Here is a 26,600-nt window from a genome sequence, read left to right as displayed (position 1 = left end):
AAACACCTCTGATATTTGAGAAAAGGCCAATGAGAATTGGCGAGTGGAATTTGCACGCCACTCCCCCGGACATCCGGGTATAAAAGGAGACAGCTCACAACCACTCATTCAGATTTGTTCTTCGGAGCCGAGCAGTGTTGAGAAATCCACCAGCGTTCCATTTACCTCTGAAGCGAAGCGAAAGTGTAAAACGGCTGTTGGATATATGGCGCATTACTACATGTTCTACCTTTCTTGCACAGATAAGTGCAGAGAACGCCCCTGGGTCGTTATTTCTCCGCCTCTGACGGCCACGATCGCTGTCTCAAGTGTTTGGGTCGCAGGCACGCTGAGACAGCGTTTGTGAACGATTAATGTTCTCACTGCGAGAACATGACCATGGCAATGTTGCGGTCGCAGCATTCTTTCTTCGGAGAGAAAGTCACTCCAGCTGCTCCTCACCCTGGTCCTTCTGCCTACATGCACAAGGCCGTGATGGTTAGCGCTGGGGGCGATTTGGGGACTCAAGTGGGAGCATTTCCGCTGGATGAGTCCCCACGGACCTCCCATTCCCCAGCAAGATCGTTTCCGCCGGTCGAGTTCATGGATGAGTCAGGAGGCTCGCACCAGGGCGAGCTTAATGTCTCATTCGGGGCTCGGGAGGAGGATGAGGTTTCGATCGCAGCATCGGAGAGTGGGCTGTTACAGTCTGACGCAGAGGACTTGGCTGGGCTCCCACCATCTGGTGCGGTCGACCAGTCTGAGGCCGACGCGGAGCTGGTGGCCATGCGTCGGGCTGGAGTGTAACCCTCCACCCTGCCCTGAGCGTTCGCAGCTGGGCGATGTCCACCATGGTGGTCCAGGAATGCCACCTGTGGCTCAACCTTGCAGAGATGAGCGACAGCTCCGACATGGTCCGCTTTCTTGACGTACCCATCTCTCAGGGTGGCCTGTTTGGCGACACTGTCAAGGACTTTGCCCAGCATTTCTCGACAGTCAAGAAGCAGATGGAGGCCATCCAGCACATACTGCCCCGGCATGATTCTTCCTACGGGCCGTCGAGATCCCGCACCCCATCTACTCGTCGCCGAGGGCGTCCTCCTGCGGCAGCAACACCGGCTCTGCCACAGCCCGAGCAAACTGCTCGGCCCCGGTGTAGAGCCCCCCGCAGGAAGCTGATGCCCCCGTCCCTCGGTCTGGTGCCAAGAACCCCAGGAAGGCTTCGAGGCGTCCTTGAGAAGGGCGAACCTGGGGTGAGGAGACCTGCTGTAAGCCAGGAGGTGGTACACAGACCACTCCATTCCCCGGTGGAGGGCCGGGAGGAGAATCTTTTGTTCCCTTTTGTTTTGATTTCACTGCATGCCCAAGGGGCTGTGGCACCCTCATTTAAAAAAAAGAGCGGTTTCCTCATTCTCTGGGTCACACACTTGATGTCTACGATGTCCGTACATCAAACACTCGCAGCAGGGGCGCTGCGGACATGGGTACTCCGCCTTCGCACACCCAGCTGCGACACACACACTCCCACGATTAGGTGGATGTGACGCGCCACAAGGATGCCAGCCTCCTCTCCCATCGCAGACCAGTCCTATGGTGGGTATGGTTCCTGCTCTGCCCTGCCACAAGGCCCCATCTGCAGGTATGTCAAAGGCGATTGTCCCCTTGGTGCCCCTTGCTCGGAGTTTGGAGGCATGGTTAGCGCTCATGGTTAGCACCTGTTGTTCTGGCTGGCCAGGACGATCCGACTCGGCTACACGATTCAGTTCACCAGGCGCCAGCCCAGGTTCAATGGAGTCCGTTTTACCTCAGTAGTAGACAAGGACGCTGCTGTTCTGCATGTGGAAATCGCAGTCCTTCTAGAGAAGGGCGCGATAGAACCTGTCCCTCCAGCCGAGATGAAGCAGGGGTTCTACAGCCCCTACTTCATCGTACCGAAGAAAGACAGTGGGTTGCGGCCAATCTTAGACCTGCAAGCTTTGAATCAGGCCCTGTACAAGCTCCCGTTCAAAATGCTGATGCAGAAGCGCATTCTGTCGTGCGTCTGGCATCAAGATTGGTTTGCGGCAGTAGACCTGAAGGATGCGCACTTTCATGTCTTGATTTTGCCTCAACACAGACCGTTCCTTTGGTTTGCCTTCGAGGGTTAGGCATATCAGTACAAGGACCTCCCCTTTGGTCTGTCCCTGTCACCTCGCGTCTTTATGAAAGTTGCGGAGGCAGCCCTTGCCCCGCTAAGGGAAGTGGGCGTTTCTCATCCTCAATTATCTCGACGACTGAATGATCAGCTGATTGGGGCTTCAGGTCAACTGGGAAAAGAGCAAGCTCTCCCCGGTGCAGAGCATCTCTTTTCTCGTGATGGAATTGGACTCAGTCACTATGACAGCATGCCTCATGAGTGGGTGCACCCAATCGGTGCTGAATTGCCTGAAGTCATTCAGGGGAAAAACAGCGGTCCCACTGAAACAGATCCAGAGGCTTCTGGGGCATATGGCGTCCTTGGCGGCGGTTACGCGGCTCGGGTTGATGCATATGAGACTGCTTCAGCACTGGCTTCAGACTCGAGTCCCGAGATGGGCATGGCGCCGCGGTACGCATCACGTGGCTATCACGCCGATCTGTTGCCGCTCGTTCAGCCCTTGGACGGACCTTGCATTTCTACAGGCAGGGGTTCCCAGCGGACATGCTGTCGCAGCAAGTGACCCTCAGAGGAGAGTGGAGACTCCACCCCCAGGTGGTTCAGCTGATTTGGAGTCGATTCGGAGAAGCGCAGGTAGACTTGTTTGCTTCCCAGGAATCCTCCCACTGCCCGCTATGGTACTCCCTGACCTCGGCACAGATGCATTGGCACACACCTGGCCCCGGGGCCTGCGCAAGTATGCATTTCCCCCATTGAGCCTGCTTGCACAGACTTTGTGCAAAGTCAGGGAGGACGAAAAACAGGTCATGTTGGAGGCGCCGTACTGGCCCAGCCAGACTTGATTCTCGGAGATCACGCTCCTCATGACAGCCCCTCCCTGGCAAATTCCCCTGAGGAAGGACCTCCTTTCTCAGGGACGGGGCATGATTTGGCACCATGTCTGGTCCTTGGACGGGATATGGAATACCTAAGTGGGCTACCACCGGCGGTGGTAGACACTATCACTCAGGCCAGGGCTCCCTCTGTGAGGCAGCTGTATGCCTTGAAGTCGCGTCTGTTCACGAATTGGTGTTCTTCCCGAGGTGAAGACCCACAGAGATGCGCAGTCAGGTTGGTGCTTTCTTTCCTGCAGGAGAGGTTGGAGGGCCAGCTGTCCCCCTCCACCTTAAAGGTGTATGTGGCCGCCATAGCGGCACATCACGATGCGGTAGACGGTAAGTCCTTGGGGAAGCATGACCTGATCATCAGGTTCCTTATAGGTGCCAGGAGGTTGAATCCTCCTAGGCCATGCCTCGTTCCCTCGAGGGACCTCTCTGTTGTCTTGCTGGGCCTACAGAGAGCCCCGTTTGAGCCCCTGGAGTCAGTCGAGCTAAAGGCCCTCTCATTGAAGATGGCCCTCCTGACTGTGCTCACTTCCGTCAAGAGGGTTGGGGACCTAGAGTTCGGTCCGGCATACTCTCACGTGATCTTGAGACCCCGGCCGGGCTATGTGCCTAAGGTTCCCACTATCTCTTTCAGGGATCAAGTGGTGAACTTGAAAGGGCTGCCCTGGGAGGAGGCAGACCCACCCTTGTCATTGCTGTGTCCAGTTTACGCTTTGTGTGTTTACTTGGACCGCACAGGGAGCTTTAGATGCTCTGAGCAGCTCTTTGTCTGTTTTGGGGGACAGCAGAAGGGGAAGGCTGTCTCCAAACAGAGGATTGCCCACTGGATTGTGGATGCCATCACTTTGGCATACCAGGCCCAGGGTGCGCCGTCCCCCCTGGGAGTACGAGCACACTCCACTAGGAGTGTGGCATCCTCCTGGGCTCTGGCGAACAGTGCCTCTCTAACAGACATCTGTAGAGCACCAATACCTTTGCAAGATTTTGCAATCTCCGGGTTAAGCCAGTTTCATCCCGTGTGTTAGCGGGTATGGACAGGTAAGTATGCTGGCGTATCACTTGCACTTAGCGCCTTTCCCCTCCCCGAGGGGATAACGTGCGCTTTTTTCATCCACGTGAGATCCTGGGGTCAGTGAACCCTGGATGTTCTTCCTCCCCCATCACCCTGCGGCAGATGAATTCAGTGGAGGAATTCGATGCCAGGCCCAGTACTCGTGAAGCATGCTCTGTTTGGTCAGCCCTTGTACTTGGGATAGGTGCTCCATATGTGGTGGTTCCCTGTCGGTAACTCCATATGAGGTGTTTTCCAAGGTACGGTTTCCTGACGGTAAACCCGTGTCTTCCCTTGGGCAGAGTTCTGCTCTGCCACCAGTCGCTGCGCTTGTAGAGCTCCTCCCTTCCAGGTAGGACCTACCGCAGGAACTCCCTTCCATATGTGGTACTTCCTGGTTGGTAAGTCCATGTGATGTGAAAACATCCACAGACATACTGAGTTAAGCAGGAGGCCATGCTGCTGCAGTTGCAAAACACAAACATCAAACAACACATGACATGCTGCTGCATAGGGATGCAAATTTTGGCAAATTCTTTTAAGCGAGTAACCACCAGTATTAAAGGGTTATTAATATAAGCCATGAATCAAACAAGTTGCCAAACAGGTGTGGCAAAGGTCTATACTGGCTGAATCAAAATAGGCTTAGATGACAGATGTGCACATTTAGCAATATTTATTACATCAACATTGGAATAAACAACCGTATATTTTTACAATTTAAAACAGTTTAACAATGGAAGAATAAGGACAGCCAGTCTTCCCACAATTTGTGCTGCTAGACAATTCTAACAATTTTGTTTAGAAGAAACAACATATCCATATAGAAACTTTGGTTTTACTATAGTAATATTAATACATGGGCAGAGGTCAGTATGGTATGCAGGCTGTTGATAGCAAGTCCAGGAACCCGCTCCAAAGGCACTGAAGTCTCACCGCACATGGCACTCCCGTCTCCCATGCAACAAAAGAAAAATGCGGGTTGCAGGGCTATAAACATATGCTCTAAGGTGTCGAGGCTTGCAGATGTTTCTTTTTTATATGGTACTGCATTGTAGTCGTGCTACTACTAAACTTTAAAGTCCTATTTTACAATTTGCATTGGAACATGTCTTCACGGATGAAACTGCATGCTTTATATTTGCTTGTAATTCAGACTGAGAGGAAGCTAGTTGTTTACGTGTTAACAGAGCCCTCGTGCGTACATATGCCCTACATGTTAAAACCATCAAATTACCTCTCTATTGTTTCTTTAATTAACGTCTTGTTTAATTTTGAACCAATATTATTAGTCGAACAAATCGTTAATGCCGGTTAATCAGTTAACCGATTAACTATCTACATCTCTACTGCTGCACAATAAGACATAAATACAATCCCCATGTTACAGATCTAGAAAAGTGGAGCTGAGGAGGTGGAGGGTTTTAGAGAACACTCTCACAGCACACTGCAGTGAAACCAGCTTGCAAACTAAGCAAATTTAAATATTAGGCAAAGTGAGTTGACTGGCTACCTGGTTACATGTCAAAGGACCTATTCAGCTAACACCATGTGAACCGAAAGGCTTGAAATATCACTTATAAGTGAGCTGATTGGCTAACAGAAAACAATTTCAAAGAACCAATCAGCTTACGCCATTCAGAGTTTCATGGCAGAACTTAGTCATTTTAACTACTTTAATTTATAAGTAGCTTGTAGCTTGTGAAGCTGCAGTTCCAAAGAAACTTCCCCAACACTGGAGCTAACATAATCCAGATGATGACACTTACCTTCCATAAAGCGAAGATAACAAGTGCCAGTATTAATAGTCCTATGAGAATACTAAGGATAATAATCCACAGTGGAATTCCACTTTGTATGTCTTTGGTGACTTGAATCTTGATCTGTAGCAAAGATGAGTCAACAATTTAAATTCTAAAACTGTATAAAACAACCACTTATTTAAAGGTGCTGTAAGTGATTTCAGCTGTTTTGCAAATGTCTGACATTTTGCAACTGACTTTGCACGCCCTTCTCCACAAGCCTGCCCTCCAAAGACATATAACAAATTTGAACGCACAAAATGAATCAGAGGCAGAAAGTATTTGTGACTAGTTAGTTTTTCCAGAGTCTACTTTCAGTCAGTGGGTTAAGGTTTGGCTGGTTAGCATTGGGAAGTTAGCCCTACTTTATATGAATGGGTTTGATTTACTGTACAGAGCCTAGTATTATCACAGAGAGAGATGTGATTACTCAGGACACATCTTTCAGTGATATCTGTCAGGTAGTTGGGACATTTTTATGTGTATTTCAACAAAAAGAAATCGCTTATAGCACCTTTAAAAAACAGAATGAACTTGAGCTACATTTAATCATAATGGTATGATTTTATTTTGGGGCTGAGTGTAATACTGCTGATATTGAACCCCATGTTTATGTGAAACATGAATATGGACACAACAGTTGTCATACCTCTCGTGTCTTGACATTCCCATTTAACACAAACAGGTCAGTGTTCTTGCTCTCCAGTTTGGCTTCAACAGCCATGTAGAGACTGGAAAACTCTCCCTAGATGATTCATGTTGTAGAAGGTTACATGTAATTAGCTAAGTATTTTACTGCAGCATATTGAGAGATCACACTCAACAGGACTGTGAAAGTAAAAGATCAGTGAGACTGACATACTTGGATGAAAGTGGGCCACCACACTCTAAAAGTGGTGTTGATCTGGTTGAAATCAGCAGGAGGGATATAGCAGCTAAATGACTTACAGGGGTTTCTCACTTCTTTACAACTCTGAGAGACAGAGAAAGGCAGAGAGAAAGAGATGAGACAAACACTTGCCATTAGTCTTTACAGGATATCTTATTCAATCAGATTTATTTATGTACAGTGGGGTTTCAAAGTCTGAGAAAACTTGGGGAAATGCTTTTATTTTGCATTTATTTTGCATTTGCATTCGAGCAGGCATGAAGTTTGTGCAAAACATGATGATGATCCATCTTATCCCAGCATGATTTGAGAACGTTCCACAGAGCATCCCGAGTACCTCAATGGAAGCAAGGAAATCTTTTGTGAAAACATTAATTAACATGAGTTAACATTAATGCCATAAATTTGCTTATTTGAATAGTAGCCTAGAAAAAGTGCAAAATCTTAAATATTTATTAATCATTTTAAATCAGAACATTGCTTTGTTTTACATTTGTCAAAATCCTAAAACTTTGTTTATTCCCAGGTTTCAATTTGATTTTGAATCCCAGATTTTCATTGTGCTTTTAGACTTTTGGACCCCACTGTATTCACTGGAAAAGCTGTTTCTACTCACCAGAATGTAGATGCTCAAGGTCTCTGTTTTAGAATTCACCTTGTGTGGATTGTCAGGTTTTATGTTTAAAGGGTTAATCAATTCACTGCCAGTACATCTGATGTTCTACAAGAACAGAATGAGGAAGATCAGACAGTTCTGATTCACTTATGGGCAGTCAGGGCTAAGTCATCTGTGCCACAAATAGCAATTGTGGAATCAGAGCACCTACCCCTGTGTGCACAAGATCTGTGAAGTACAGCAGGTAGTTATTTGCAGATGTGAGATGCGGGTAAGTTATCGTGAGCTGCAGCGGAGGACTCTGCATTTCTGGATCTCTCTCGATCTGTCGAACACAATCAGAGTGTAAATTCTGGATCAACAGTGCATTCTCACCTGAACCAGTTTATGTGAATCTGGATTGTGACCAATGTTCCCTCTAATTTTTGTTCTTGCTGAGCAAAACCTATTTCTATTGGGCAGACCCTTCGACCACATGAGCAGAAACACACAGTATATTCATAAATATGAAATATTTATGTATAAAAATGTAATATGTACTATGATTGAATGACATGAAATTAGTAATAAAATAGTCATTTATAAATAAGCAATATCATACGAGCAAGGAGTGTGAAAATGTTTTTAATACAACAGTTAAACAAACAAGTAACTAATATTAAATAACTAATGTTTCAAACAAAAACTGGCCAGTTAGTGCTTGCATTTCTTCTCCGTCAGTGACAGAAGCCAAAACATCAAGCACAACTCCACTCTCTTTACTGCTGTCATACTCTGTGGTGTTTTGTTTGTACATAAAGCAGTGCTTCTGAATGAATCCTTTAAGCGAATGAATGGTTTTGTTCACTTCCATTGTTTTAGTGGTGTACAACTTTGTGTTTTTAAATGAATCAGTTGAGTAAATGATTGAATGACTCACTCATATCATAAAATACACTAATTTGTCACCACCTACTGGAGTAAATGTGCAATCCCCAGAAACGGTCACTGAATGAATCAGGAAAATAAATCAAAATGAACGATGGATCAAAATCTTCACCACTATATAGAAAGCCAGAGGTATTAGGGAGGCCAGCAGGGGGTGCTCACCCTGTGGTCTGTGTGGGTCCTAATGCCCCAGTATAGTGATGGGGACACTATACTGTAAAAAGGCACTGTTTTTCGGATGAGACGTTAAACCGAGGTCCTGACTCTCTGTGGTCATTAAAAATCCCAAATTCCCCCCATTGGCTCTTCGCAGTCATGGCCTCCTGATAATCCCCATCGATTAATTGGCTCAATATCTGTACTCTCTCCTCTCCACCCATAGCTGGTGTGTGGTGGGCATACTGCCGCACTATGGCTGCTGTTGCATCATCCAGGTGGATGCTGCACACTGGTGGTGGTTGAGGAGATTCCCCCTATACTAAGTAAAGCGCTTTGAGTGCCTAGAAAAGCGCTATATAAATGTAAGGTATTATTATTTTTATTATTATTATAAAGCTACAAACGGTGAAGCTGAGTGATACAAATGGTAAAGTGTCCCAGTGTTGTTGGACAGTATATCAGCACTCTTAGAATGCCACTCATCCAATCAAACTCGAGGACTGGAACGGCTGTATAATTAATTATAAATAATGTTATCTAGAGGCCGTACTTTACTGTAGTTATTCAGCAAAACACAAGATAACTTCTTAAACAAGACTCTGTGGACTTCCGTATTTGCCGGCACCACAATGAACTGGAAATCGACTGTTAATTTACTGAAATAACTGTGAATGAATCCATTCGCTAATTAATCAGCACTCTTCATTTCCGAAGATTTCTCGATTTACGGGGAACAGTGAATCACGTTGGCACCAGATCCTATTAATCTAAGATGACTCTTTGATCACACTGTCTCTTAGTTTTTATAGTTTACACCAAATTTTTCTATTCTTTACCATGACATAGACATAGTTCTGCTTAATACTTCCTCCTTATTTTCCACCCTCGTCCACATGATAGTCTACTCTAGAGGACATTGACCTGAAGGAGGTGTTTAAATGAATGCAAACACTGTTCAAACATTGAAATTCTGTGTCTTACCGTGTAACTGATTTTCACCTCATCTCCGATCACACTAGTGTGGTTGAAAACACTTGGTATTGTCTCCTTCTCTTTCAATATGATGTAGTCCTCCTTCATATACTTGTTCCTGGGAAAAAAATATATAAAATTGTCAGATAAGAAACATGATCTTGAGGTGAGCATCTGTGTGGTGACACATCAAGTTGTGGTGGTCATGCAGCTGACTCTGATTCTTGTGTACATGTAAATATGCCTATATTGAAGAAAACTGTATTGTTAACCATATTTAAAAACTATAAGTTAAAATTATGTAAAGATTAATGCTCATCAATTGTATTGCACCTCACTATTATCAACATGGTGAAATGTATATTGACCATAGCGTTTATTGTATTGCAGGTCATATCACAAGGTATTTGCCAACAGTCTGCACTTCATGCTGTTGGTTCAGTAGAGCTGCTGCTTTGGCTCAGCTGATTGGCTGGTTTAAATAAGGTGGTGGAAGTGATTGGCTGCACTTACGCAATGAATCGTAGGTTGGCCACATACTTTACAGGGATGACGATGCTCACAAAGTTGTCTTTCAGTTCAGAAGCTGGCTCCTCGCTATCACTGCGGTAACAATATTGATTACACACATCAAAAACATCTCTATTGTCTGATCTTTAGAATTATATAAGTGACTTCCAAAAGAGAAACTATGGACGCAAGTCTTACGTGGTTGCAGTAACATTGATCACAATGTCCTTGAGAATATGAGAAGGATTAGACTCAAACTGGATTCTGAATGTTTCCTGTTGGATTGACATTGATGAATGAAAACAGAATGAGATGAGGGATACTAAACATTGATTTTATTATGTTAGTTCAATAACAGGGGCAAATCTCACCATTTTATCAGTTTTGAGGAAAGGGTATCCAACTGCACATACTATTTCGGTATTATTAGTTTCACAGTCCTTCTCTTTAGGCTGCAATAAATGTGAAAAAAAAAAAACAATTCAAATACCAAACAATTTAATCACAGGTGTGCCACAAGCAGTGCTATTGATTTATAATTTTTTTTTTGAACATTACGAACAACAATGAAAATATTTTTGTTTAACAGAACACATAGTATGATACAATTTCATAACTCCTAAACTGCTGGTAACTGAAATCAAATAAAAATTACTTTGAATTCGTTTTAGTTTTTGATACACAGTACATTATTAAATGTAAACCTTTACAACCCGCCTTCATTAAACAATAAACTAGGATTTTTATTTATTTATTTTTGCATTTCTGTTTGCAAAACAGAATTTTACCCTTAAAATAGAAAAATAAATGATAAAAAATTTAAAAGTTTATTTATGCATTGCAGTGGTGAATTCTCAGGGCCAGCAAAGCCTTCTCTGCTGGCCTAATGTGCCAAATAAACACATATTTTCATCCTTTCATTCTCAATCACCTTCTTGCCTATATATTTTTAATCGCTTTCTACTCTTAATTAATCTACCAACAAATAGAGAAAAACAAAAAGTTTATCCAGTCAGAATTTATTCCTTGATGCTTACAAGCAGAGCATGACAACTGTTTCACAAATCACATGCCTGAAGCAGTGCATGAGTCTGAGCTCCACCCCACTAAGCCTTCAGAATTTCTACAGAATCCCTCAACAGTGCAAATGAATGTGCATTTAATGTCAGATTCTTCAGCCAATCAGATTGATTTATTTGTTCTTGGTGGATGTGATCTTTAGGATATGTCCCGGTCGAGGCCTTCTAGCTGGCCTTGAGTGACGCAATCACGTTTTAAATGACGTAATTTGAAAGAGAAGAGCACCAGATCTTGCTGAGAAGTCTACTGTCATTACTGCCACTATCACCATTGAGAAAGAGATCCTTATGGATTTAAAAACACCAGATGTTCTGCATGACTGTGTGATTGATTAGTTAAAGAGGAAAGGAGGACTGATTTTCACTTCAAGTAAATTGGTAAGTGCTTTTTGCATTGTTATAGCAACATCAGGAGTTTTCTAAGTGTAAATTAGGCTGCTTGAGCATTCAGTGTCGAATCAAGTTTTGAAAAGTAGTGCTGCGTTCCATTCAACTCGGAAAGTCGGATTTTACAACTTCCCACTAGGAAAAGTGCAATGGAATGGATCTTGAAGTCAGAATTACAACTTGTAGGCTCGTGCAGAAATTCTGAACTCCGATTTCGCCGAGATGCAGGGGCATGATGTCACACCAACATGTCGACACTCAGGGAGATATACAAAGTAAGTGATAAACATTCACTTTATTAAGTAATATCGATAAATGAGTTTGTTTCCACATTACATGATATTAAAGCTTGTTTAACAAACGCCTGCAGAAACAGGTGAATAAAACTGTATAATCTCTTTTGATAATCGTACACCTGTAGCACAAATGCTAGCACTACAGCATTGTTTATCTGTTGGTTTGCTAGGAGACATCTTTAATGAGAGTCAAACGCCTGCTAAACTAATGGGAGCGTTTCAGTTCCGAATATCGGGGAATGGAATGCATTTATGGTCGGAGATATCAAGTAGGAATATCCCACATCCAACTTGAATGGAACGCAGCATAACCGTGTACCCTAAAGAAACTAAATTTATTGCAAGCAACATTTAAATCGCAAATATTATTAGATAGATTTTTCCAGGTATTATAGACCTCCTTGGTAGATTCATATGAAAAATTATGATTTTTGAATGTCTGTTCAGGAGACGTTCATTTCACAAAACAGTCATGCTGCAGTTTAAATTAGGCTTGCTTGAGCATTAAGTGTCATTTCAAGTTCTGCCTTTCATGCGTGGACGTGTTTTTAAAATGTCAATTGGTATTATTAGTAAGCTGTGACATAATATATGATGCCCAAAAGCATAGGGTGTCTTATTCAATGTGAAACTGTGATTTCTTAATGGCATGAATCACACTGAAGGGCTAGACTTTTAATGCACTAGTGCATTGATTTAAATGACATATATTGTAACTGTTTGGTTTCATCAAATGGCAAAACCAACTGTTAAAGGTGGACTCAGTAATTTTTTCCTCATTAAAAAAGTTTTACAACCAAAAAAATGTATAGTAATTTAAAACATATGTATAAAATCATGAGCACTCACATGAGATGAAGACTCCAGTCATATCAGTAACATTATAAAAGCTGTTTTATTCTACATGGAGAGGGTCCCCTCATGGGGGCGGCCATGTTAGAATCACATGACCAACATCTCAGTAGCCACCCTACTTTTGGACACTTTCACTCATGGATTAATCATGGCTGACTGTGAATAGTAAATTTCCACAATGGCATCGATAACTAAAAAGTGTAGCATTTGAATGATGCTGCATCCACACCCCTAGGTGTCAGTGTAAGTCCAAGACGACATATTAAATATGTGCTGAGTGCACCTTTAAGAAAACAGATCCAAAATCTTCTACATACATGCCACATTATAAAGAGGACAAAACTTACCTCGACTTTGACATAGTTGATATTTTCTGTGTGAGTCAGTGTAACCTTGGTGTTGTAAGCATTGTCTCTCTTGTTGTGGATGTTGATGTTGACATAAAATTTCTCCTGGTTGCTTTTTATGAGTAGACTACAGAAATAAATACAGAGATGAATACTGTTTAAATGCTCTGCAGACAAAACTGCGGCTGATATGGTATGTGCTTTAGATTTGATGGTCCTTCATAATATGGTGACAATAAGAACAACTTGTGTTCTATATAAAAGGAAATGTTTATTATTTTAAAAGTTGACACAGGGGGGCAGTAGAGAACAGAAAATGCCCAATCGGTATGGATTTATCAAGAAAAAGGAGCAGAAAGACACATATTTGGATGATTAAAATGATCACACAATAAAAGTTGCTAAAAATTACTATACTGGTAAATGTATAAATGTACCTTGAGATGCTGGCAGTCGATTTGAGGTGCAGATTAGCAATGCACTTTTTGTTGCTCCCACAGTCCACTAAAGCAATCTGAAGTGAAAGAAAATATGAAAAGACTGTAATAAAAGGAAGATGTACAATGATGTGCTTGAATAGCCATAAAAACTGTCTTAAAAAAATACTCACTTTATGTTCTCCAAACCTTCCAAAAGAAATCCTTGTTTTATACTCTTTCCCAGTAATGTTGTATAATTGCACCACCAAGGATTGCAGCAACTCAAATGTTTACCACAGGTATTTGTGCCAAGTGCTGTTTTCCTGCCTATACTTTTACTGCAGAACAACATAACTTGAGGGGATAATCCAGGCTGAGACAACTCTCTGATGTCTCTAGGAAATCATGCTTTTCCTCCATATAATCTTATCTTGTGGTCTTATCTTATCTCTTTGGTTTTCACAATATTATTATGCTATAAATGTGGTTTATGAGGACATTTCTAGTGTCCCCATAATTCATAGAATCTATAGTTCGTACAGTATAAAAATCATTATGTCTGTGGAGAGTCCTCATAAGGATAGCTACAACAACGTGTGTGTGTGTGTGTGTGTGTGTGTGTGTGTGTGTGTGCAGAGAGAAATATATACTGGCCCATTACAACCCACATAAGCTATGACAATCATGAAAGTGAATGTGGCCAAATTTTGGAGGATTTAAACAGAAATATAAAGTTTATCATTTTATAAAAGCACTTGCATTAATTCTTCTGTTAAAACTTGTGTATTATTTGAGCTGTAAAGTTGTTTAAATTGTCATTTTTACAGTCGTTTTAGGGTTTGTTGACATTACATCGTCATGCTAAGGAAGTTGTCAAATTGGCTATAACTTTACACAGAAAAGGTTTGTATATCAGTATTATGCCACAAATGCTGTCAATTGAGCTTAACTTGTATTGAACTCAGAACATTCCTTTAAGAGAGCGTTTTCTTCAACAAAGAGAAAGTCTTCCAGCACTTGTAAAATTAGAGCGAATTCATTTGGATAAATTACAGCTGCCACTCACATTTACTCCTTCTTTTTCATGAGTATCATTACTACAGCAGCCAATCTAGCGGTTACTGAAGCAGTGAATATTGCTGTGCTGTATTCACTGTAAACTTTCACCTCTGCAATAAAGACACAGCAGCAGAAAAAGATAGAACAGGATCTTACGGTCTTGTTGAGTGATGTCGGTAATTCCCCATCCAGAACTGGACCTTTGTCTTCATCCACTAAACCAAATTCCAATGTGACCATAATGGGATCTCTGAAATCTAGTTTATCCTGTGGGGATAATGGAGGATGTTTTTTTTTTTTTGTTTTTTTTTGCATAACGTTTTTTCTAACAACACAAATAAACAGATTGAGGATTTTCAGAAATTGTATGAAATGCATTCTCTTGCTAGCAATCCTCTATTAGCCATAACCCAGCAAGCACACAACATTTTTGCAACATTGCGTTTTGGTTGCATTTAGGTTCCATCGCTGTGCACATTTAAAAAACATTCTAGAATGTTTTGTAAATGTTGTGAAAATACCTACAAGGAAGGTTTTCTTTTTGTAGCCTCAAAAAAAATAAGGCCATATCCACACTAATCTGTCTGTGTTCGAAAACTTCATTTTTAGTTTCATAATGTCATAGTTTTCCAAAGTATGCATTAATGGAGTAATATTTTTAAAACATTCTAGTTCTAATGTGGATGAGAGGCATAAATGCAGCAAAATCAACCTCTTTTTAAACTAAAATGTGTTAGTTTGAAAACTGGCCTAACATTTTTACCACAGGGAAAAAAAAATTATTACAAAAACAGACCAAACTACAAACGTTTGTGCAATATTTTGACAAGGTCTGAAAAAATAATTTCAGATAAAAAAATGTAATAAAAATTAAATAATGTAAAAACAGTGCATTACATTAAAAATAATGCAATCTGTACATTTAAATGAAACGTTTCAAAAACTAATAAAACACAAATTAAATTATGTAATCTGTAAATTACAGTAAACTAATGAAATAATGTAATCTCTACATTTAAATTAAACTTTTAAAAAGCTAATTAAATACATTCATTAAATACTGTAATCTGTCAATGAAATAATTAAATAATGTTATCACAACATTTAAAATGAAATGTTAAAAAATAATTAAATAAATAAATTATATAATATAATCTGTAATTTAAATAATGTAATATGTACATATAAATGAACGTTTCAAAATTAAATAATGTAAAAATAATTTTTTACATTAAAAATATTGAAATCTATACTGAACTTTTTGTTTAAAAAACAATTTAACTGACAAACAAAGATTACAAACACTTGACTCTGTTGGCTTAGACTTAGACTATGCCAACATAGTCATTATTACCTTAAAAAAAAAAAAAAGTTGACATGTCATAACAACCTTTTCACAGCTTAAACAAAAGTTATTAAAATGTAGTTGTCAGGCTATGTATTATTGCTCTACTGAAGAAAAAAAAATGACATCATTAAATGATTAGAGATCTAGCTAATTTTCTCACATTGATCATACAGTATGGGACTATATGGTTCTTTGTGTATGGTATGTGGTTTTATTTATTTATTTTTTGCTTATGTACAGCATTCTCCCTCTAGAGCTCTAAAGCCAAATATGCACTGAAGTGGGATATGCTGCAGTCTCTCAATGGGGGCTGGGGGTGATTTTACTGTAGCAGTCAGGCCACTTTCTCAGGCCTGTGATCAGAGAACCTCTGGCTTTTATTAAACTCAAGTCCTCTTAGTTTCAAACGCTTAAAGTTTTTTGCTCTTTATCTACTGACAGACGTTAAAGTAACATAATCTAGATCAAAGGCAAAAAAGATACACAGTAAATGGCTTCAGAGAAGAGTGACTGCTTTTATAAGAGGGTTGTCTGCTCTACAGTCTAGTTGAGCCCAACTCAAAAATTCAGTCTGTCTTGTTGACCCAAAAAAAAGATAATTATAATGACTTTTTTTTTTTTTTTTTTTTGCAACAGAGGTACACAACTTAAGCAGGCTTATTCAAATCTTGTCCTGGAGGGCCACACTCCAAGAGTTTAGTTTCATCCCTGCTTTACACAACTGCCTATAATTTTCAAGTGGTCCTGGGGGCCTTGATTGGCTTGTTGCGGGGTGTTTGATTGGGGTTGGAAATATACTCTGCAGGACGGTGGCCCTTCAGAACCGGATCTGAATAACCTGATTCTCAACTGCTGAATTGCACCCAAAAATTAATCATAGGTCTTTTCTGATTGGGTCATAAAAAGAAGGGGAAAAACAATGAAGAATGCAAATAATAAAATTCTAACTAGGCAAATAAACATGCATAGTTAAGATTTGCCATGTCTTTTGCTGATGGTGTTATTTTAAAATATTAATAATTTCAATATATGATTTTAAGGACGTTTTTGTATACTTTTGTACAATAAACAATTTTGGCACTGTTTTGGGTCAATACTTGATGTCCAATGTAAAATCTGGTTCCTGAAACAAAACCAGCTGAGAACTACTGGTGTAAACATACCAAATTTGCACCATACAGTATATACATGCACACAAACATGCACAAATCACTTTCAAGACTTCCAAGTAGTATCCCGCTACTGCTCGGTTCTTGTGTGTGAAAAGACTGATTTACTTGCCGACGTGTAGAAGGTGTGCTCTCTGCAAAGCACATCATTGATAGACTCCTTCTTCTGCAACCTTCTGTCATCTGTCTCATTAAAACGTCCTCTGGTAATCGCTCTCAAAGAGTCCAGCGTTAAATTGTACCTGAAGACTGAATGGAGGTAAACAGTTTATGAAAAACTCATGCTTATAGATAATTTCAAATGCTTTGCTCTTATGAAAGTTGTCTAAAGAGGAACATGACAGGTTTGAATGTGGTCAATCAAGGCAAAACATAAAAGAGTGAATTCACTAAGAATGAACTGCGTATGCTGATAGCAGTGTTTATTTGCGCATGCTGTCTGTGTTTTTTAGGAACTGATTTTTTGGGGGGGAAGAAATTGCTTTAATCAGTTAAAAGCGTAAACCTGCCTAAAAATGTAGGGTTATATACATGGTCGGGTCTAAGAGGGGCCTTTTACTTTGATTTTATTTGCGCAAATATAAATTTTTTGGTGAACTATTCCTTAAAACTGCATTTCACGCAAATAAGAGCAAGTTTTTGCAAGTTTTGAAATACCACAGCCCATATTGTTGCGGTGACTCACCAGTTCCTGTGTTTGTTTCTTTTTCAGACTTGATCCGATACTTAAAACACACTTTGGTTTTCACACACACTGTGTTCTTTCCATAGACCTGACATGTCTGCTGCAGATTGATCTTGCTGGGGTCAAAGGTCATCTCTGCAAGCAGTTCTGCTACATCCCGAGACCTGGATTAAACAAATAAAATGTTCACAAGATGTTTACACAAATCGAGCAGCATTTGGAGGATAAATAGGTATTTCAATTCATCCAGTACAACAACAGCTGGTTCATAGATCATAGACCGATTTCAGTCCAACTAAACACTTCAGATCGTCTCCAGAAATATAATATGTGGTCAATTACAGGCAAATGAAGAACTCCTAAAAGGCTGGGTGGTGCAGTTTTGGATGTCGAGATGGCAGTGGTCGCTAGATTCCATGGGGTCATTTTGTGGACTTTCTGGAATCGGGGAGTGACTGTGCTCTCTATAGGGGGATCTAAGAAATGCTGCCAAGAGTTTACTTCATGGTTGGAGGCAATCTCACAAAAATTCAGATCCAAGATCCAAAAGTAACAAGCTGTAGCTGAGGACATAACCCCTAACAGACAAGCCTTGGTGGACAGTATGGGATATTTAGGCTCGGGTCCAAATTTGAGACAGCTGCTATGGGTTGGAACGAGGAAGCTAGACATCCAGAGGGTAGTGGGTTCAAGTTCCAAACAGATTTTTTAGCACCAGCCATGAGTGGGAATTTAAAATGTTAGCCAAACTCTATTTTGTGGATACACTGTCACAGTCACAAACAAAAAAGATACTTTAATCAAAAAAAAAAACAAAAAAACAGCCCTACTCACCAATAAAGTGCGGCCCCTCCTATTCCTCCGATAGTGACATCAATGATGCCGTCATTATTCAAATCCATAATGCCGTGAATTGATTGGCCAAAGAACTTCATGCTCACTCCATCTCCACCAGCAGCAATGCGCTAAACACAAACACACACAGTTTAGACCATACATAACATGCCCGGTGTGTGATGTACGTACACACAGTAGATTCAGCAATTCCTATAGGTGCTTATGAATCAGAGTTGCCAGATCTCGCAAGGCAAATAAGCAACCTAGTTTGACAAAGCAAGCCCAATATAACACACACTAGCCTCACCAAAATAATCCTAAATATATAACTCTATAATAAAAATATACCCTCATATATTAGGCTGGGGTATGGACTAGGAAGTGTGAAAACCGGAGAGGAAAAGGGAAACAGAATATGAGTAATAAAGACATAATTAAGCATGTCTGTTAAGTGTGGCTCGAACACCATATTTGACAACTGCAATTAGTGGTCAGTCATATTTTATTGTGCTATAAGCACTAGTCCAAATACGTGACCTTATTCTGAATATTAGTTAAAAAAACAAAAATGCAACTGAAGACTGTCCATATTAATACTTTATGAAGAAATTAGCCAAAACTTGCTTATAATAAGTCAACATGGCAACTATGTTATCAACACTGAGTCAGGAACTAGACACAACTCTTTGAAAATTCTTACTTTACCTGTACATATTTCTTTTTTATTGATTGCTGAGAACCGTGGTAAATATACACCACCCCTCGATGGTCGTTCTCCAAGGGGGATCCGATCACCAAGTCATTAAAGCCGTCCAGGTTGAGGTCAGGCACAGCAGCAATTGCAGTACCGAATCGTGCACCACACGGCTCGTTCTTATTCACGGTTTTACAGCTGCTGTGCGAGTGATCCGAACAGCACATTTGATTCACCGGCTTGAGTGTCATCTCATGTTCAAAGAGTCCATCCTACGAGGGTAACAAGAAGACAGACACTGTAAATACTTGGAATATGGAAGATCTTTGTGTGACACACATGCCAAAATATCACTGAACATCTGATGCATATTGCACATGAAACTGCTAAGCACTATCCGAAAAATAGGTCCAGTCTGATTGGTTGGCTTTTTTGCAATTTCCAGTAGTTGGGGTGCACAAAAATGGTACTGGACGGGTACAATGATTGGTTTAAAACTTGCATATATCTAAGTTGTATTAATTTAATTTATTTAAAGATTACTCAATTCAATTTGATGGAATTTTTTTTAATGAAATTCAGGTTACATCCACATTAATTATTTCTTTACATGATGATCAGACAAGCACTTCCTGTCTAAGTGAGCGGTTCACAGCCAGAATAAGTATCAAGGCTATAGTATAGGCTACGCTAGACTAGTTCAAATCCCGCAAGGGCCAATCTATGAACAATCACCATTGTGTTCTTGAGTAACTTAGGAAATTTCGTGAACAACGAAGTTGATTGTGAAATTATGAATTAAGTCTTACTTCAAGTCTCGATAAAATAACAATGCATAACAAAGAACCACTAACCAATGAGCAAAAGTTCCAAAACAATAGCAATTGCTTCATTTAAGCCACTATTTGGAAACTCTTGAGAGCAGGTGTTTGACAGAGGCTGGTATATTTGAGGAAGATATTGCAGTTTCATAAGATTTCCATTCCCATTATGCCAAGCTGCTGCCCTCTCCCTCTCATTCCAACCCTCGTTCTGCTCTGGGAGCACTTATCTCAAACAGAACACATGCACACACACACGCACACACACACACACACACACACACACACACACACACACACACACACACACACACATACTGTGTGTTGCGGATATCCTTATGAGGACTCTCCATAGATATTATGATTTTTATACTGTACTAACTATAGATTCTATCCCCTAACCCTAAACTTAAACCTAACCCTCACAAAAAACGTTCTGCATTTTTACATAAACACACACACACACACACACACACACACAAACATAGTTTAATATGTTTTTTACACGATTTGAATTATGGGGACACTAGTAATGTCCTCATAAACCACATTTATAGCATAATACCCTTGTAATTACCAATTTGTAACCTAAAAAAAGGCACACACACATGCACACACACAGATACAGATTTATTGCTCCCATATGCCCTCAGAGTGGAATTCAGGTATAGTACTCCCCTACACAAGTTTTTAGTATGTGGAATGGGGCATATCACACACACATGTGTACTGATTAAAGGCACATACACACCTCATTGAGTTTGTAGACATAGACTTGACCTTGTTCATCCCTCTCTGGACCCATGTACATTGGAGCTCCTACCAGAAGGATGTCAGTGTAATTGTCACGGTCGATGTCATGCGTCTGAAGAACGCTGCCGAAATAGGAGCCGATCTAAGAGGAACATGACATACTTAATCAAGCTTTCATACCTTTGAGAATTATATGAAACAGACAATGGAAACAAAGAATATGAAATCACTGACATCATTCCTATGTAGAAGTAGACCGATATATCAGTTCACCCAAAAATGAAAATTCTTTCATCATTTACTCACCTTCATGCCATCCCAGATGTATATGATTTTCTTTTTTCAGCAGAACACAAACAAAGATTTTTAGAAAAATATCTCAACTGTAGGTCCATACAATGCAAGTGAATTGTGATCAGACTTTTGTTGCTCCAAAAATCACATAAAGGAAACATACAAATTTATAAGAGATAAGATAAAAGACTCCAGTGTTTAAATCGAGATCTTCAGAAGCAATATAATAGATCTGGGTGAAAAACATAACAATTTGTAAGTCCTTTTTTACTCCAAATCTCCCCTTTCACTTTTACATGTGAAAGTGAAACTAAACAGGCATCACATGTTACTTTCAGATGTAAAAATAAAAGATTTATAGTACAAAATGAACATACATTTTCATTTGTTTCTCACCAACACCTATCATGTCACTTCTGAAGACATGGCTTTAACCACTAGAGTCTTATGGGTTACTTATATGCTTCCTTTATGGTGGTGCTGGTGCTACTTCACAAATTAGTCAAAGTTTGTGTCGACGCATCCAGTGTAGACAGCCTCAAGTCGCTGCGCCGCGTCAATGGACGTGACCGGTGTAGACAGGGTGTGAGAAAAGTTTTTTTAACATTCTATAAACCGATTTTAAAAACTATTGGCTGATAAATCAGTTATCAGCCTTTTCTGAATATGATTCTGGTGTGAAATATGACCTGAACATGTTTTTGTGAGATTTACCCAGACATTATTCAGATTGTAATGATGATGATGATGATGAAGATTCAGATACCTGCTCTCCTTTCAGCGTCTGTGTTATAGTGACATTTTCTCTGTCGAAGCGGTACACCGTGACACGCCCGCTGTGGTTAAAACGTGGTGCTCCGGTGATGTACAGCACCCCATTGGGTGTGTATGCAGACTGCACATCATAACCTGCATGCAAAACCACACTGCCACTTTACTACCACACACACGACCAACAAAACCTCCACTAACCTCATATATCATAAACAGTAGTCTGCACACATTATAAAAAACAGCTGGGAACAAAGTTATAACCAGGGACACAGATATTTAGGTCATGTCATGATAAACTAAGAGGACTGATTGTACTGTAATTCTGTTTAGTCAAATCAGCATTCATGAAATATTTCAAACAACAGTCCTATGCAGCTCATTCTCTGAACACTTTTACCAGACAAAGTCATTTCAAGTTGCGCTCTCTTTGTTTCATTCTGAAGCGACATCCTTAAAAGGGGATGTGAAAGTAGTGTGAGTGTTTGCACTTGGCGTGTGAGTGTTTATAGGATGGCAGCAGACCATGAAAATGTGATTAGACTACTACTGAGATTCACTCTTTTGTTATTAACTGCTCTCTCTCTATCTGAGCTGAGTATTACAATGGATATAAAATTCCTGGTGTGTACAAATTTTTATGGTTGATTATGTGGTACCCAAGATGTATCCACACAGAGGTCTCTGCCCAACCAAGCAACTTCCTATTAGTCTAATGCTGTGAATTCATTTGTCAAAGTTCACCAAACATAAACCCCACGCTAAATTCGCATTGGGAAATTTCTTCGACACTGGAAGTCCATCAGGTGAAATTCCTGATAGCACAGATTCCCATTGAAATGACTGTATTTCGCCGGGTGAAGGGGAGATTTATATGCTCCTACACATTGAGCTGTAGTGCTCCTGTCAGCAATGCAAGTTCGAATTTCATTCACAACATTTTGCAATTGCGTTCTTTCTCCCTCCTTGTTATTTCCTGTCCTCTTCCTACTTTTCACTTAAAAATGAAAATTCTCTCATCATTTACTCACTCTCATGTCATGCCAGATGTGTATGATTTTCTTTCTTCAGCAGAACACAAACAAAGATTTTTAGAAGAATATCTCAGCTCTGTAGATCCATACAATGCAAGTGTATAGTGATCAGACCTTTGTAGCTCCAAAAATCAGGTAAAAGAAACATAAAAGTAATCCATAAGACTCCAGTGGTTAAATCCATATCTCCAGAAGCAATATGATAGGTGTGGGTGAGAAACAAAACAATACACAAAACCCACACCTATCATATCGCTTCTGAAGACATGGATTTAACCACTGGAATTTTATGGATTACTTTTATGTTTCTTTTATGTGATTTTTGGAGCTAAAAAGTTCTGATCACCATTCACTTTCATTGTATGGACCTACAGAGCTAAAGATATTCTTAGAAAAATCTTTATTTGTGTTCTGCAGAAGAAAGAAAGGCATACACATCTGGGTTGGCATGAGGGTGAGAAAATGATGAGAGAATTTTCATTTTTGGGTGAACTATCTCTAATAAAAAAAGGAAAGATAAGTATTTTGATACATTACAAATTATTTTTTGTTTTAATTTAGAACAACATGCACTATTGAATTATGCACAATAGGACCGAGAATGTTTTTTAAGAAAACAACAGGGTCCATTTTAGTTTCATGTTGACTTAAATTGTTCATTTTAGTCCTTACCTACGTATCCCGCCATGCCTTCGTACCTCTGCACCTCAGGATCATGGAAGGTGTTTTTTTTTGGTACGATAAACTCTTTGTCTGCTTGCATCACAACAGTCCCATTCCAATCAAAAGCACCAACCGCTCCTAGCATCACACCCGCCTGTCGGGAAGACATCCATCAAAACCTGTACAAATCTGAGGATGCTATCACAGTGACACGGTGCAAAAATGCAATTTCTATCAATGCAGATGATTCTACGTGTTCATGCAGGCATATATTTGAAATATATAGAATGCTGTTTGGGAAGTCCTTTCGAATTTTGGAAGGCATTTTGTCATTTCATTGAATCCGATGGCAGTGATTCTTTATCAGCTCAAACCTCTCAGTTGCTTAGAGTTAACCTTAACCATATGCAATGTGTTTAGATATTCCCCACAGTGTATTTGAAAATATGTTGTCAATGTAAGGCTGTTGCATAAAGGTCATGTTCCTAATAGCACACGTGATTTTGGCTTGGGGTCTCATGACCTCTCATGACATGTATCCGTGAAGTTTACAAGACCATGAGGTGTCCAATTTGTCATCGGATGATTCGGAAAGTAGCTCAAAAAATGTCTTAACTAACCACTTAACAGTTTACTTGTTTCCTCTGACGGCAGGCCTATGCATGACATACTAACAGCATGATATATGAATTAGCAAAAGTCAATCAAAGAACAGGAGAGGCCAGAATCTGATAGGATATGCTCTATTTCACAATATTCAAGAGTATAAGCTTTATCAAGTAAATAGACAGACACTTACTTTCGATGTGTGAGCGCTGAAGCCAGACTGAGACATTTCCATGTCAAAGGAGGAGGTGTGAGTCCCTGATGTGGCTGTAAAGACATTTTGATATTTTTATGATTTCATCAGATATATTCTGTTTACTAAAACATGTAAAAATGTAAAAATTATTCAGGAATTTGCAAAAAGAGTGAAAATATAAATAGATTTGAGTGAGTTGTGCGGCCTGTGCACAAAGCTAAGGTGTTGTGAGTGGTTGCCAGGTCATTGCTATGTTGTTGTTAAGGAGTTCTGAGGGGTTTTAGCGCACTGCAGTGCGGTTGCTAGGGTGTTTTGGGTCGTCATAAGGTGGCTGTTTACTGGCTCAAAGAAAAGAGCCCACCCCCAAGTCTTGGGTCTCTCCTTTAAAGGAATATTCCTGGTTCAATACAAGTTAAACTCATGTGACAATATTTGTGGCATAATATTGATTATCACAAAAATTTACTTTGACTCGTCCCTGCTTTTCTTTAAAAAAGCAAAAATCGAGATGAAAGTGAGTCACTTACAATGGAAGTGAATGGGAGGCAATTTTTTTTTACGATAAAATACTCACTGTTTCAAAAGTACAGCCACAAGACATAAACAATATGCCTGTAAACATGATTTTAGTGTGAGAAAATCACTTACTAACCTTTTCTGTGCAAAGTTATAGCCAATTTTACAACTTTGTTGCCATGACGATGTTATGTCAACAAACCCTAAAACCTTAAAATGACTGTAACAATTACAATTTAAACAACTTTACAGCTCAAATAATACACAAGTTTTAACAAAAACTGTAAGCTTCACATTTAAAACCCTCCAAAAATGGTCCCCATTCACTTCCATTGTAAGTGCCACAATGTAACTTCGATTTTTGCTTTTTTAAAGAAAAGGACGGACGAGTCGAATGTAATTTTTGTGGTAATCAACATTATGCCAAAAATGCTGTCGATTGAGCTTAACTTGTATAACCGGAATATTCATTTAATGTAAGTCTGAGGATTTTATTTGCCCATTTTATCGTCCATCAGCCGAAAATTGTAAGTCTGACAGCTTAGAAAAGTAAAAGCACATTTTATGTATCAGTCATGTCTGTAGCACAAACAGGTTACCTGCTGAATTTTAATACTTATGGTTATGGGTTTGTTCAAACTATTGAGCATTAAGGCCGAAACATACTCTACGCAAGTATGTGAACGCATACACTTTTAGCTACGCAAGCTCAATTTTGTGCGTTGTTGTATTTTAAAATGTGTGCGACCACAATACATAACACAAAGCAAGTACGCGTTGCATTCTCAATGTTGCCACAAGGGGCACTGTAGTGAACATTAGTGTGAACTGTCCACTTCTACTGTGAATTTTCTCTTTCAAGCCAACTACTGTAATGGCAGAGCAACAGTTTAAAGAGAATACTGCTGAGCAAGTAAGTTAGAGTCCGTATATTTATATCAACTTACCTGAATAGTAACAAATCCAGTTTAATGGCACATATTTTTGAAGGTAACTCTATCGCCCCCTTGAGTATGGAGATTTGTTATAACCACAGTAAAGCAAGAATTGCGTAAAGTACGTTTTCTGGCCTTAGCCTTAGCAAGCACCACTAAATGCACAGAATATAGACTATTCACCCTATAACAAAAAAAAAAAAAGAAAAAATTTGCAATGTGTCATTTGTGATTTATCAGGTACTTTACCCTCTAAGGCAAAGATCTTGCTTCCCAAGGCGTCGACGATGTTCACTAGTGCTCTTTCATCCGACACATTGAAGAAATGATCATCTTTAAACTCGCTAGCAATGAATTTAATTTCATCAATAAACTTCTTCACATCTTCGATGCTTTTATTTAGACGATTATAGTCGCCAAGGACCTAGAATAAAAGACATTACAGGCAACATGTAATAGTCATTTCAATTTGTTGGTTCCAATTACCCTTGTGAAAAGATTTAAATCTACCAATGACAGTATTTAGTATTTGTTTATATCTATTAAACATAGTTGAATATACTTACAGCAATGGCAAACCTCTCAATACCATCTTCTTCACACTCATTAATGACACCTTTCAAATTGTAGTGGTCATGTGACTCCCCATCTGTGACAATCACCATGACTTTTTTGACACCTGGTCTTGCCCCTCGCTCCACTGTAAAGGCCTCTTTCCTTTAGAGGATAAACAACCAATCAGAGCACCCCTTTAGGTCAAGGTTCTTTACAAATTCTACAATTTATTTGTTTAAATAGAAGCTTTAAAAGTGATTATTTATTATAAGAGTTTTCTGAAATACACTGTATGGCCAGATGTATGTGGAAACAGTTTGTGCAAGCTGTTAGGGAGGGGCCAACTCCCTGTTAT

The 26,600-nt window shown here is 39.9% G+C and overlaps 1 protein-coding gene across 1 annotated transcript in view; it reads right to left on the bottom strand.

Moving 5' to 3' along the window:
* Positions 1-26,600, bottom strand: part of LOC127432734 (integrin alpha-1-like) — an 81,029-nt gene that overhangs the window by 2,126 nt on the left and 52,303 nt on the right. The window contains exons 9-30 of the mRNA XM_051684114.1: positions 26,257-26,407; positions 25,940-26,114; positions 24,237-24,310; positions 23,447-23,591; positions 21,736-21,878; positions 20,674-20,817; positions 19,113-19,373; positions 18,405-18,535; positions 17,571-17,734; positions 16,998-17,134; positions 14,525-14,635; positions 13,328-13,404; positions 12,891-13,017; positions 10,298-10,378; positions 10,125-10,201; positions 9,930-10,019; positions 9,426-9,534; positions 7,570-7,683; positions 7,359-7,463; positions 6,716-6,826; positions 6,503-6,598; positions 5,821-5,934 (exon numbers count right to left, since the gene is read on the bottom strand). Coding sequence (XP_051540074.1) covers positions 5,821-5,934; positions 6,503-6,598; positions 6,716-6,826; positions 7,359-7,463; positions 7,570-7,683; positions 9,426-9,534; positions 9,930-10,019; positions 10,125-10,201; positions 10,298-10,378; positions 12,891-13,017; positions 13,328-13,404; positions 14,525-14,635; positions 16,998-17,134; positions 17,571-17,734; positions 18,405-18,535; positions 19,113-19,373; positions 20,674-20,817; positions 21,736-21,878; positions 23,447-23,591; positions 24,237-24,310; positions 25,940-26,114; positions 26,257-26,407 — 2,737 coding nt within the window. The remainder of the gene's footprint in view (positions 1-5,820; positions 5,935-6,502; positions 6,599-6,715; positions 6,827-7,358; positions 7,464-7,569; positions 7,684-9,425; positions 9,535-9,929; positions 10,020-10,124; positions 10,202-10,297; positions 10,379-12,890; positions 13,018-13,327; positions 13,405-14,524; positions 14,636-16,997; positions 17,135-17,570; positions 17,735-18,404; positions 18,536-19,112; positions 19,374-20,673; positions 20,818-21,735; positions 21,879-23,446; positions 23,592-24,236; positions 24,311-25,939; positions 26,115-26,256; positions 26,408-26,600) is intronic.

The sequence above is a fragment of the Myxocyprinus asiaticus genome, chromosome 42 (genome assembly GCF_019703515.2).
Source record: "Myxocyprinus asiaticus isolate MX2 ecotype Aquarium Trade chromosome 42, UBuf_Myxa_2, whole genome shotgun sequence".
In the NCBI taxonomy this organism is placed as follows: domain Eukaryota; kingdom Metazoa; phylum Chordata; class Actinopteri; order Cypriniformes; family Catostomidae; genus Myxocyprinus; species Myxocyprinus asiaticus.
This window is presented reverse-complemented; position numbering and strand designations above follow the sequence as displayed.